Consider the following 14,693-nt stretch of genomic DNA (forward strand, 5'->3'; position numbering starts at 1 on the left):
CCGATACTAGCAATAACTTTTGCTAAAGAATGTCATAACCAAGTTTCACCACAAATGGAAAACGGATTCTCGTATAATTAAAAAACAAAGGTGATAAGAACAATGAGAAGAAAAACTAAAGAAATATCTTTTGATGATATATCGATGGATAGGGTGTCTAAGTAACTATCTTGTGTATTTCACCTTTTAGTTTACAGATACTTATTAAAATGAAAACAAAGCTCACATCTTGGGCAACGCCGTGAAACTCATGTGCCGACTGCAAAATATTTTGCCGGAATTCCAGCTGGCTGGCCTGCCGGTAGCAGACATCACTCAACTGCTGCTGAAGACCCTTGAGTTCAACCAGGTCCTCCTCATCACCAGCGTTCAACATGGCAGCAATCTGCTGGTTCAGCTCTACGTACACAGCAAACCATTCCTGTCAATGAAGAAAAGAAGACACATTTTCATATTTTACAAATTAGAATAATCTCAATGCCATTCATCTGCATTTTTTAACTATGTTTATGCATTATATATAGCCTTCTGTGTATCCTATTTTATCAGTAACCAGATCATACTGAAGCACACAAGTACAGTGTTTTATAAATCTAAAGAACTTAAGGACATTGATATGTACTGCCAATAAATTACTTCAAAAATCAGTCTCTTTCAGCATCTATCCCTGCAGGCAACAGTTGGTAGATGACTGACAGATGGGGCTCATCTTCTCATCTATTTGTTTAGTTTAATTTCCTTAGTTCACAAATCTCTTCCTTACTGGAACAAAAACTACCACCAGAATGTATGAAATATTGAGTTTCTGTTAAGCACGATTTTTAATATGACTTTTATAACAGATTAGGATCATGATTTATGAACTTCATTGTAAATAACATTCTTCAAATGTTAAAAATACAGCATGAGTGCAACCTATTAGCTTATTAAGGTTATAGTACATGTTAAAGAATGATCTCACACGTTACACAAGCTATACTAAGATTAAGAGGTTACAGCTTGAGAATAATTCAGACACATTATCAATACTTGGAATTCCGTTCTGGTTGGGTCTTGATTCATAATTGTGCAAAATACACTACTGAATGTAATGAGTTGCTAAATAGGTGTCATTGATAGAATGCTGTACTATTAAACCATGTGTGAATGGGTTCCTTTTCACACCATGCTTATTGCCTTAGTGGTACATTTTAAAGTGCAATTAGTTATTATTATTTTTTTTTTTTTTTGAAAAATATAAGTGTCAGTTCTTGCTTTCATATTATTTAGTTGTATCCATTAAGAAGTCTATTTCATGGGATTTTACAGTATGATTATGGTTTTCCTTTTTTTTCCCCAGCTCTCAAATTCAAACACAGGAGTTTGCTGTGAAATATATATTTCTCATTCCTTGAAACACCAGAGTCGAATGTTTTCCATGTCTTCTGCACTTTGTTGGTTAAACATTTCAGAACATAAGAAATATTAACCAGTTATTCTGTTCCGTTTTCTTAGGTCTTTCTTTTCCCCCAACCCACATTATTCTTAAAACTTGATCACATGATCAGGAAAGCAGCTAAGGTACCTAACATAGAACATGTGTCTGGGAATAAGGAAAGGTCAACATGTTCTAAATTTGATTAATGAGTGGGATACAGCTGGATAATTAGAAAGTTACTACATTAAACCACATTAAAATAACAGTATCAGTGGGTTATCTTCCACTCACAACTCTCATTATACTCTGTCTACTAACACTGGATTTAAATATCCTGTTCAGAGGACCTTTAAAGACAGGATGATATTAAGATTATTATTATTTATTTATTTAGCAGACACCTTTATCCAAGGCAACTTACAGTGACTAGGGTGTGTGAACTATGCATCAGCTGCAGAGTCACTTACAACAACGTCTCACCCAAAAAACGAAGCACAAGGAGGTTAAGTGACTTGCTCAAGGTCACACAGTGAGTGAGCCAGGATTTGAACTGGGGACACCTCCTGGTTACAAGCCCTTTTCTTTAACCACCAGACCACACAGACCGCTATTAACTGTATTACCATCAAATAAGGTTAAGAATCAAATTAAACTGTTCAGAAGTCTATTTAAAATATTACTAACTAAAAAATGAATGCTGCACCCTTGAGCAAGGTACTTTACCTAGATTGCTCCAGTAAAAACCCAACTGTATAAATGGGTAATTGTATGCAATAATGTGTAAAAAATAATGTAATTGTATGTAAAAATAATGTGATATCTTGTAACAATTGTAAGTCGCCCTGGATAAGGGTGTCTGCTAAGAAATAAATAATAATTAGGTGATTAAGTGCATATGCTTCAGTCATAGTCACTCAAGCGTGTCATGGTCAAGGATGAATGATCGAGTGATTAAAAAGAAACCAAAAACATTCTGTCAACACGACGCAGTCAGAGCGGGGTTCACAACAGAGTCTCTGATTGCAGAAGACTATAGTTTTTTTAATCACTGTTCCCATAGAGCTCCATCATAACTAGATTGCTAAATACGTATGTAATATTGTATGTAAAAATAATGTGATATCTTGTTACAATTGTAAGTCGCCCTGGATAAGGGCGTCAGCTAAGAAATAAATAATAATAAATAATAATAATAATAAATAAATAAAAACTCAGCCTTTTAAGGTACATACCACTTCAAATATTATCTTTGTTACCCTTCCCTTCCATTTTATGATGCTTGCAATCGTTGTGAATGGTTCTATGTTTTGTTGATCTAATAGAAATGTGTATCATTTTTCCCTCCAATCTAAATGACTGCCAGTTACATTGGTAGCAGGTTTGTGTAGTATGCCTGTTTTTTTTTTTTTTTACTTCTTGGATCATGTGGTTATTAAAAAAAAAATAATAATAAAAAAATTAAAAAAAGAGGCATTTGTTACTATATGTTTTTGAAATCAATATTATGACCACAAGGCTCAGTCGTTCTTTTCAATTGCTAAAAGATAACCAATATATCCAGTAAACATTCCCAAATACCTTAAACAAAACCCTGGTTTAACACGCTGAATACTTCATGCCAGTTTTCATTTAAAAATGCAACTTACACTGTGCTGACTCTCAATTTCCTCGTGCTTCTGTTGTAGGGCTTGTGAAGCTCTAATAGAGTCTCCAATCCCCCACTGGGTTCTTAACTGCTCTGTCCCAGGTCCCTCCAGCCAATTCACAACCTGCATAAACATGGAAAATAACAGAGGCTTAATTAATGGCTTACGTTATCTCATTAGTGCCTTTAAACCACGAGCCTTAAATATAATACTGATGTGGTTGGTTTATTCAAAAATGACAGCTGTGCTAAGTTAGAATTTCAGTAAATTAAGTTAATTATATGTACAAATGTTAAATGAAAACAAAACTATTCCAAGGGTGTTTTACATAAAGCCATTACTCTGTTATAACCTAATCAAAAATGAATTTCCAGTGAATCACTTTTCATTAACCTTGGGTTAATTCATCGAAGGAGCCAACAGCTTCCAAATGATCAAGAACATTCATGTCTGTCATTTTGGATTTCCATCAAAAAGTGTGGAATAGCACAATGTTAACTCATGAAGCCAGATAATAAATATATCTACCGGTGCAAATCAAATTATTGTAAAAGTATTTTAATTACAAAGCAAAAGTGAAACTATTATTAGACTTTTGAAGCCGGTTGAGCACTTTGAAATCTTTGAAAAGCAGTTCTTCTCCTCCATTTGTATGAGGTATAAATTCATTAAAAAAAAAAACACAAGTCAGTGTAAAGTGCTAATAAGAAATCATTAAATCTTCAATGGAAAAATAATGCTAACTGACAATAGAAACCAGATCCCAATAAAATTGCTTCTAAAGAGGGGATCCTCACCACTTTATTTGGAGATCTGGTCAAGATTAATAGAATAATGACACATGAGTAGCGCAATGTACTGGTCCAACATGCCCTACCACAAGGAAAATGTCTAACTGATCTCAATTCCAGCATGATATCATGACCCAAACAGATTCAAGCACAATTGTGAGAGGAAAGTCACAGATGACGGTGATAACCTGGTCTACCAAGAGTCCAGATGATAGAGAACCTTTGGCAGTACTTGACATTTCAGGTGGATAAAGCACAGTCAGCAAACCTGTACCAGTGATGGCACAGGAAAAGCAAATATTTAAATACAGTACTAGATAAACTGCTGCATCCTGGTACCTTTGATGTAGGCCTGACCAAAAAAGAGTGAGTCTGAGCTCCAACACTTGAATTACCAGGAAGTAGCAACAACTTAACAACTTCTTATAGAGCTATCTTGGGAATATCTGAACATTCAAAACTGAAGTATAAAACACAAGCAAAGAACCAAAAGATATTCAAGGGAAGCGGTTCTCTAAATATATGCCAAATAGTGTGACATGCTGTACGTTTGCACAGATCCCCAGCAGGGGATACTAATCTATTTAAATCAAGGCTTGTATTTTCAGTTTGTTATTTTTTATTTTTATTTTTTAACTGTTGTATATTCTATCCAGAGGACTACACTACTGAAAACATTTGGCAATTAATAAAGTATTATAATTTACATTTGAAATTGGTTTCATTAAATTGTTCCTGCCGGGAATTAACAGAATTTAATCCATTCTTCGCTCCTCCTCTGGAGGCCACTGAGCCACTGAATAATGCAGCAAACAGTGCCATGCAGATTTAAATTCAGGTTGATCCCTGTAGAAAAAAAATATGATTTTTGCCATTCATGAATGGCAGTCTGCCAATACGACAAAAACGTAATTTAAACCATCATGGATTTTTAAACTGATTTAAACAAGTAAAATGAAAATAATAAACTACAGGGGCTAAAGGTTATTATTCATGAACAATATTTTCATGGTGTCCCACCCTGTAATTACTGTAACCAGATTGAATGTAGCCATATGAAATACAGGCTAATGATGGAAATTATTGATTCTTTTACATTTACAGAGTTCCACAGCATCAATATGCATGGTGTCATGAACTTCTTTAGCATCGTTTTAATAAAACAGCTAGGAGCTTCTCAGGATTTTCTGCTTCAAATGGTTCGGTTTAAATTGTTGTAATTGTAGTTGCATTAAGAACAAATCTGTTCCCTTCATACAAGGCAGCTGCCAACTTCAATAAAATACATTGCTTCTCTTCCCTTAGGCCTTTTATCTGTACATGCTCTAGAACATATCACTGTGAGCCACTAAAGAAAGCAACGAGAGTTTAAAAACAAGCACACTGCTGAAGTCAAAATGAGGAAGGAGATTTTAGCTGGGGCCCAAACCTGCATAACTTTCTGTTGAATTTCTTCCAGCTGCGTACGCTTACTGCGCTGTCTGCAGACCTCCTGGTATCGAGTGTACTGCTCTCTCAAAGAATCCAATAACTTCATAACCTGGGGCTGAGCCAACAGTTCGTCATCCATTGGAGACCACGACACCCCGCCTTCTGATCCATTGAAGCGACGCTGCTGCAACTCAGACAGGAGCTCGTGACCTTTCACAGGAATCATTTTAAATACAGAAATTCAGAGGGGGGGGTGGGGGTGTACAGATCATTTGTTTCAAATGCACATATCAAAATCTCAGTAATGCACAATAAGGATCTCCATCCCATTGCCTATTGTACATCAAATAAATATTCGGAAAAAAAAGCTATAATCATTCTGAACTAGAAGCCTTCCAGAAAAGGAATATGTTCACGCAATTGCATTAGCGATATTAAGACAGACAAGCTGGCTGACAGATGCAAGCACACAGCCCTAGTTCCAGGGTTTGAAATTAATATCCATACACAAACATAAATAGAAAGCAATTTAATTATTGACTTTAAAACATACCCGTCTGTAGGACAGTCTCTGGATCAAAGGATGGTAGAAAGTTGTAATCCGTAGCTCTAATGATAAAAAGGAAACATTTTGTGATGATAAAATGCACATGCTAATGTATTTGCTCCTACAAAATAAGCATAATGTAAATTTGCAGAACAAATAAAATATTGCTAAAAAATGGATATGGGTGTATCCAGTACTCTCTGAATATGATTTATCATAAAACAACAAACACAACATAAGAAATATGATTTTAAGCAGCACATACTGTATTTGTAAACATACTGCTATTAATGAGAAAAGAAGAAATGCCAGGTGCAATACCTTTCTTTGTCCTGTTGGTTGCCTGTCTCGTTCCCATTAATTACAGCTAGCTCATCAAGTAAAGATGTGGACTCTCTCGTAAATTTTTCAAAGACCTAATTCATAGAAAGAAATTAAATGTTATAAAATAAAGGCTATGTATGCTTTAGAAAAATTATTTCTCAGGAAATGCAAACCTTTGAGAGATACTGTAAGTTCACATTATGAACTTCATTAACATTAAGTTAAATATGAGAATGCATTATTTTCTCCTAAAGTCAATATACTAACCAGTCTTTTGTTCAACCAGTCAATGTGATCGTACACAAGGCTACCTCCAAATTCTTCTGTCAACTGGCATGGCTCAATGTACCGAGTCAGCTTATTAGCAGATACTAAAATAACCTGGAAGAGAATGAGGGAAATCAATTATGTGTAGCCCAGGATTGAAACAGCTCAGTACTCAGTAAAGAACTGGTATTTTTTTAACTACTAATACTAAATATTAGCAGCTCTAGATTAAATCTAGACCGTTATAATGGCTACAGGTTGCTATAAAAAAAACAAAAAAAAAAACAGAGATAGGGTGGGAAACCTGAGAAGTGCCTCTATGTTCTTTATCCCCTTTTCATTTGAACATTTCAGTGCTTTCCTTTCACATTTAATTGTGTAAACAATTCAACCTCCTTAATTACTACAATATTATTGTGTTGGAGAGCAACAAAGATTAAAGCAATGCAAGTACAACCTTGTTGTTTTAGTCATTTTTTCTGTTGCCTCTTCTGTCCCAGCAGAATATGTTTGGTTTTGTTTTACTACAGATACACATTAATAAAACAACTCAGATATGTATATCAATTATAATAATATAGTATACATCATGTTTTAACTACATACAGATTTTTTTGTTTTCTGCTTTTTTTGGTAACATTTTGACATACAGACCTCGCACAGAAAAGTTTAGTTACCATAATTTCTCATTAGCGGCAGTAACGGTCCCCCATTCTTTTTAATTAACTGCCTATTTACAGTAAATACTGCCCATGCCCTCTATAAAAATACAATAATATAAAATGAAAAGGTTTACCCTGACCTACTATTGTGGGGTTGTCATAATAATTGCACATACAGCAATCTACCCTTTCCAAAAAAAATGATAGGAATTGCATTTCAAGCTTGGGGTGGTATACAAGGATATAACAGTATAGAGAAAGTTTGGGGTTTCTCAGTATTTAAGCACTAAGCAAAGCAGATTCATTCGTTCAAATTCAATCAAAACCAAAACAGCATTTGCTCCAGTGCAAAGTTTGCACCACTTAAAATAATTCAAATAATTAGCACTCATACAAAATATAAGAAAACAAGCCATATTTTCCCCAAAAGGAATAAACAGCTAATGCTTAACGTCGGTATCTTTCGACTGTCATTCCAGTCGACAATTGCAAAATCTGCACATCATTATTTTGTCACCATTGTCATGTGCGGTTTAGGCATTTTAGAAACAAAAGTCTCTTCTGTTCCACCACAATTTTAATTCCCAAATGACTTACTCCAAATTATACATCTGCACAAGTGAATGACACAATAAAGGACACTACAGTCCTTCCTAATGACATAGTACTACTGTACATTCTATATATTGCCCTTGCTAATGATATTAATGAAGAATCACCATGTGACACAGTAAAAATATATGCAGATTTTCATTACACCCTATACAAGCAACAACATCACCTCCTGTTAAGTAATCCTTGGTCCTTCCCAATGACCCACTGTTGGTCTACAAGCATGCTGCAGTTTGTTTCAATGATAGAGCACACCAGAGCTATACTGCGGTCACAGTGAAATGCACAGCAACTTCCCAATGATAAGTTAAAGTAGGCCATGATTCCCCAAATGATAAACTGCAAATGTCCTGGATATTTTCAAACATAAAAATGCTTAGTAACAATGTTAACAGGACGAGTAAAAAAGGGCCAGCAGGCACCCATCAATCTTTTTTCTGTAATAATAATCATCAAATCCTCCTCATATTAGCATCACAGGATATGAGCTCCTAAATACTCAGTAGTAGTAAATTAAAAGGATCCAGTTATGTGTAACGAAGCACTTGACAAAATTTGCCTGGTCTAAAGATCTTCCTCACTAAATGTTTTCGTATAATTATATGGGTCAGTGACTTGCATTCAAACATGAACCTAATCACTCAGCAGCAGGATTAGCAAAACACAGGTCAATCAGAATACCAGGAGACATGTGCACCAGGAGACATAAATGGAACATTACCATAAAAACCGTGGTACAAGTCGATTTTTGTAGGCATTTTTGCGGGGCCCTTAAAAAGGGGGGAGCGACTAATTATTATTATTTATTTATTAGCAGACGCCCTTATCCAGGGCGACTTACTAATACACTGGTGCAACATATGCGCCGATGTGTCTAATATTAAACCACAGTACCAGTGCCACAATGGGTTTACTACAGCCATGGTTATGTCTCACACAACAGCCCAATTTATTTGTTCAGGATCTACGGCATTCAGGTCATGTCGCTAGGTAGAAACACAAAACCACTGTTCTAATTAAAAGTTTGAATTTCTTACTTTAAATACCTTTAATCATTTTGAATGTTAAACGCAAGCTTTCAGACTGTTGACTGACCTCCTCTCAAACGTCACAGCTATACTGCTTCACTTGGTGTTAACACAATAGTTATCAGTCTCCATGAATTTCCTTATTCCTACCCTCCCGAGCCATTTGTCAACATTCAAACTGAACCCGCCCCTGGGATCCGTACCAAACAGCTATTGGTTAGAAAGTTGAGTAGTAAACTTTTCAAGTCTTCCATTCGTTGTAACTGCAATGCTATAATAATGCAGGTGACTTTGAGACTGAATAAAGTAGGACAATAAGAAAAAAGAGAAAATGGTACTCAACAGGTTTGAAATTGCAAGCTGTTGAATTTGCCGAAATACATGTTAAATCACAATGCTGAAAAAAAAAATACGTGACACGAAATGAAACAAAGACAAACTTAAAATGGCCAAAGAAAAAACAAGCTGATAGGAGCAAAGTGTTTATGGCCTGATGTAGAAAACATTTTGTTTGAATGGAGTACTTTGAATGACTTTAATACATACTGTAACTTGTTCTACATGTCAATGCAGCGCAGTGGTACACTTGTAAAGTATGTGTATGGTTCTGATTAACAAAATGAATGTATTTGTACAGCTGGAAATTGAATGCAATTGTACTGCACCATATGCAACAGTAACATGTTTTGTTTACTGTTTATTAGATGGTGCACTGTTTAGTTTATTGTTATAGATGGTTCACTGTTCAGTTTATTTATTTTTTGTGCTTTTTTAATTGATCAAGCAGCACTATAATACTTTTCTTTTAAATTTGAATTAATACAACAAATTTGTAAAAGTATGGTTTTGAAAAGAAATGTTCAGTAAAGCAAAGATGATATGTTGTTGAACTTGTTTGGGTACTTGATAAGCTAAAATAAAATAACGGTAGTTTAATAGAGATGTGATGTATAACTTGCCATTACGCTCTGTTTATTATTTCTTAATTTAAAAAAACAAATAGTTTCTAGCAGTTTAACTAAAAATGAAAAACACAAATTATTAAATGGAATAAAATGTCGCAAACAAGGGTTATATCAAAACTAAACCTGTGTATCTTTCTTTATTTATTTAGAGATAAATTCACTGACATCATCAAAATAAAACACCAAAGTTATTCAACCACTTTACAATAGCTTGTGAAATGGTGTTGTAATTAACAGCCTGTAGGTAACTGTAACTGCAAGGACAGCTTTCAGATCTAGTACGTCAAATGCATATTCACCATTTAGGCCTTGCAAAACAAATACAATGTGTAACCTGATCATACTGATCTTGGGCTTCAGTCAACTCGTCAGTGACCACTGACAGGCAACCAGACTCTTTTACCAATTCCATAATCTCCTGCTTGTGATACTCGGCAACTTTAGATAAGTATTCATGTCTCAGCTGGGCTGATGAAGGAATCGCTCCACCATTTGCTACACTCAGTCTGAAGAATTTACATAACTTTTGGTTGTCCAGTTTTTCAAGAGGGATATTTGCACAAATGCACGCCTCTGTCAGGTCAATTTTTGCAAAATTAAAACTACCATGTCTGGTAGAGTAATACACCACGAAAAGTTTTCATTTTTGAACTCAATACTGTATATTGTTTGTCTGGTGCAGGAGCTCCCCTTGAGGCATCCAATCCATGTGGAAATATATCCTGAACTCACTTTCATACTCAATGTTACCAGATATAATCAACCTGCCAGAAGCCTAGCCTGTACATTTCATTTGACTAAAAAGTCCATCCACAGAGCAGAGCAAAAACACAATAAGCACTGTACAAATGTCCATTCACAGGGCAAAGCTCTACACATAATAACCCAAAACAGACTCCCTTCCCCCCCCAACAGGGGAAGTAGGATTGTTTAACATTTGCAACTTAATAAGGATATATGTTCCAGAATATAGGAAATTTTGCATACTTTATTTATTGGTTTATGTATTAATGTTGTTGTAGCATCGTGATGTAAGAGTACAAAGTAGCATCAAACAGATGATACTGCAGCAGCTTAAATCCAAAACAAACAGGGAAAACAGAACTGGGCTCTTACATAAACACATCTACTGACACCACCTGAGGCTGCATAGGAAGGGGAATAAATATGTTAAATGTACTCCTTGTGTATTATTGTGTGTTTCACATGCAATACATCTTATAAATAGAATACATAACAAACACATTTCAAAAAAGTTATCCTGAACAGTGTGTTTTCACTTTTGCCTGCTTTGAGAAAAAAAAAATACACACAAAAGAGTCAATCATATTGGAGGTCGTGGAGGGTTTTCTCCCAGCACTGAGACACATGAAATAACTTTTATACAGTACATGCTTTAATTTTATTTTAACTCTAAAACTTAATTTTAATAGGAGGAGAACTGTATGGTTTCATCCTTATTAGGATTTAACTGTATGTTCTTACCTTTCATCTACATTAGGTTATTGGCAATCCTTTTCTATTAAGAGAAAGTCATTCTTTCAATGTTTCAAAAAAAAAAAAAAAAGAAAGAAAAACAAATAGGCAATGGCCTTCATTAATGTTACATATTGGTGCACCGGTAGCAAAACCAAGAATGAGAGTTCCAACAAGGCCTGGAATGTGTGAACCTGCTCACTTGCCAAGCAATTTCACACAGCCCCAAGGTTAGCTCCAGGAGGTTAAACTGTCCACATGTTGTCTGCCAAGGAGATCAACCTCAAGTTTTTCTATAATAAAACAGCTTTGGGAGTTAAAGTATTCAGGTTTTACACTCACTTTGTCAATAGGACTGCAAATGGGAGAGTTTTTATGAGAAATCAGAGGCAACAATCTGCATAGTTTTTAGGAGTATAATAATAAGGTACCAGGTCATGGTGTCTGACAGCCTGGATTGAAGAATATTTAAAATGTTTAATGCAATTTATTTATTTTTTCCCCCACACAACTTCATCTTCACAATAGGCCCTGATTACAACACCAAAGAGACCCTTGTCTGTACAAACTAGACTGAGGAGGCTAAAGTATCTAGAGGGCATGCCTGGCTCAGATCATTACTGAAGCAGCTGGATTAGTGACAAACTAATAACACTTCTAGGGAAAGACTTGCCAATAGTAGAGCAGCAGTACAAGAAGTGAGGAGTTCCTTTAATACTAGTTTATGGGTGGAATGGCTGCAAATTCCAGGAGTCCAATAAGTTATCAATTTCTTATAACAAATACTTGCAAGTATTGTGTACTTTAAGGAATAATAATGCCGGCCTGGAGATGCCACATTTTCATAAATCTCAAAACCTAACCTGTGCTGGTCATTCAATGAGGCTCTTTACATGCATTTTGTGTTTTAAATCTAACCATGAGTTGTTTCCAGGTATAACACAGAAAAAATAAATGCATAGAGGTCGACTAACCTGTCATCAAATTTCTGCAACAGTATCACAGTATAATGATTATTTACACAGGTAGTTTTTTTCCCTACTATTTCTTGCAAACAAACATCTCTTATGCCAAGGACAAATGATGTTTTGAAATCTAAAGTACATTAGTAATACTAACAACGCAATTGTTAATCACTCCCAGGCTACAGAGGAATTTAAATTAATTTTTGTAAAGAAAAGCAAATACGAATTGTAAGACAAGAAGTGGAATTTATCGGCAATACCATTGATACCACTCACAGATTATAATGTCCTATCGGGGTTCAGTAACATGTTGTGAATAGCAATGAAAGTACTCTGAAGAGAATTTCTCTAAACCATTCTCTTAGATATGCTAAAATTCTTCATAACATATTGAGCAAATGCATAACCCTGTGTAAGTTCCAATTTCAGGTTTTTATCTGTAGAAATATGAAGGTAAAGAATTGGTGATTACATAAAAAAAAAAAAAATGAGAACCCTAAATCACAATATATAACAATCTAAGCAATATGAAGATTACCTGCAAGTGCTAGAAAGCTTTATATAATAGAGCTTCAATGGAACACAAATGCTGTATATGCGAACTATTTCTTAAAGGATACCATAGATGATTCATAGAGGACAGTAATCAAAGTGGGTATATGCACATTTTTACTTTTACAATTTAAATGCCACTGTAATGTTTTTTTTTTTAATATATAATGTCTACAATTAACACAAATCAATAGTTCTGATTTGTGTTGCTCCAATGTTTAATTATAATTTTTATTTTGTCTGTATTTACCAGAAAGTACATGTAAAAATTGGACTCTACTGGCCCAGATCCCCTCCATAATAAAGTATAGTACAGAATAGTTAGTATTATACTATACTTAAAGACAATGGCTAAGCAACATGGATCATCATATAAGCAGTTAAAGGCATAAAGAGAATACTTATTTTTTTATCAACATTTATTGCCGGTGTGTGTGTGTGTTTATCTGTCCGCAAGCCTGACTATCACAGCCTTGAAGAAATTAAGATGAAACATGCACAGCAGCTCAGTATTTTTTATTTATTTTTTTATGAAATGTAAGTACGTCATAGATCATATGCAAACTGCATTTCTACAACCCACATATGTACTTTTTTTCCGCATATGAAAGCACACAATTCACACTGCTTGTTAAGACCTTTAATTAAAGGTGGACACATCAACTTTAAAATTAAAATGGATTGCTATTAATTACAAACCTAAAAGCATGAAATGCAGAAGAGAATTATTACTACACAGCTGCTCCTCACTTAAACCTAACACTGCTGCAATATTCATTAGCTATTATCTTTTAGGCTATGAATGTTTATCATTAAAAGCAAGATTATGGGGTCTATCAATTGACCAAAAAATAAAAGGGTTCAAAACCACTGAAAGAGGTCCCTTCCTGGTGTTGCACATAGGGATGTCATAGTAACCATCAAAACATATACCACGGTTATCGTCGTACCGCGGTATAATGTCATTTTTAATGGTAGAAAACAACTGTTTTATTTGTACTTTTACCAACCGAGCATAATCACAACTTGTTTTTAACAAAACAAAATATGGACCACTGAATAGAACTATCTACAATTTTTCATTCTCAGGCCATGTCTCATTGCTTTTTGTGCCACTCTGTAAATCAGTTCCTGTCTGGCACATGAACAATAGATAAAATCCTATCTCTCTCGCTCTCAAGCTGCCTGTCTCAAAGCCTGCAGCTTCTCTCAGTGCCCTATCTCACTGAACTACGTATGTGGTTATTGCTGGTATTGCTGGAAAGCTGAGATTCTAAGCTTTCCAATGATATAGCCCCTTTTCCCTCTAGCTGCTACAATGACGGAGCAATTGACTGAAAACGAAACCTAAATTGTGAACTCTGTCACATGTTGAGAGGCTTACATTCAGGCGATCGTATCTCTGGCTAGGAGTACCACATACACACACTGAAAACGTCATTGGAAAGCGCCGGGTATGTACTTTTAAAAAAGCTTAATATGCACGTAACCTTTGGTGCGCCGGTGCACTGAAATGAATGGGGCTGAGTTTAAAGAGTTTATTTATTTATTTATTTTTTTTCCCCCATTTGGACTGCATGTTAACAGCAACAAACACAAATGAAAGAAGAAAAGTTAAGGTGGAAAGTTAAGCAGCATCTAGGGGACTTTTTTTTTAATGGGAATAAAATTGTATTAATTTTTGAATACATAAAACCAAAATCCCTACAACACTATCAACTCGATGAGATGGCAACATCTTTACAATACCGTTTAAAATAAAAATAATATAAATGCCGGTAGCATCTTAGACTTAGTTATATAGTAGTAAATATAGACTTTTTGATTCTCTGCATTGGTGTGTGCTTACTGCGTTTCTCTTGACCGATACAATAGATAATAGCTACTGTTACTTCTTTGGTTTGGTAAATAGGAAGGCAGTGATGAAAAGTTACAGTGCCTTGTTCTTGCTTATATTTGAGTGTTTGTGTTTCATTTACTGACAATCACGTTTGCTAGCAATCATTGTTT

The 14,693-nt window shown here is 35.0% G+C and overlaps 1 protein-coding gene across 2 annotated transcripts in view; it reads right to left on the reverse strand.

Moving 5' to 3' along the window:
• The window catches only part of LOC117426259 (SEC14 domain and spectrin repeat-containing protein 1), a 34,886-nt gene that overhangs the window by 8,808 nt on the left and 11,385 nt on the right, over positions 1-14,693 (reverse strand). For both annotated transcript variants that reach the window (XM_034043663.3, XM_034043664.3), the window contains exons 7-12: positions 6,424-6,537; positions 6,154-6,248; positions 5,839-5,894; positions 5,284-5,495; positions 3,064-3,186; positions 227-421 (exon numbers count right to left, since the gene is read on the reverse strand). In XM_034043663.3, the coding sequence (XP_033899554.3) occupies positions 227-421; positions 3,064-3,186; positions 5,284-5,495; positions 5,839-5,894; positions 6,154-6,248; positions 6,424-6,537 (795 nt within the window). The remainder of the gene's footprint in view (positions 1-226; positions 422-3,063; positions 3,187-5,283; positions 5,496-5,838; positions 5,895-6,153; positions 6,249-6,423; positions 6,538-14,693) is intronic.

The sequence above is a fragment of the Acipenser ruthenus genome, chromosome 11 (assembly GCF_902713425.1).
Source record: "Acipenser ruthenus chromosome 11, fAciRut3.2 maternal haplotype, whole genome shotgun sequence".
NCBI classification, from domain to species: domain Eukaryota; kingdom Metazoa; phylum Chordata; class Actinopteri; order Acipenseriformes; family Acipenseridae; genus Acipenser; species Acipenser ruthenus.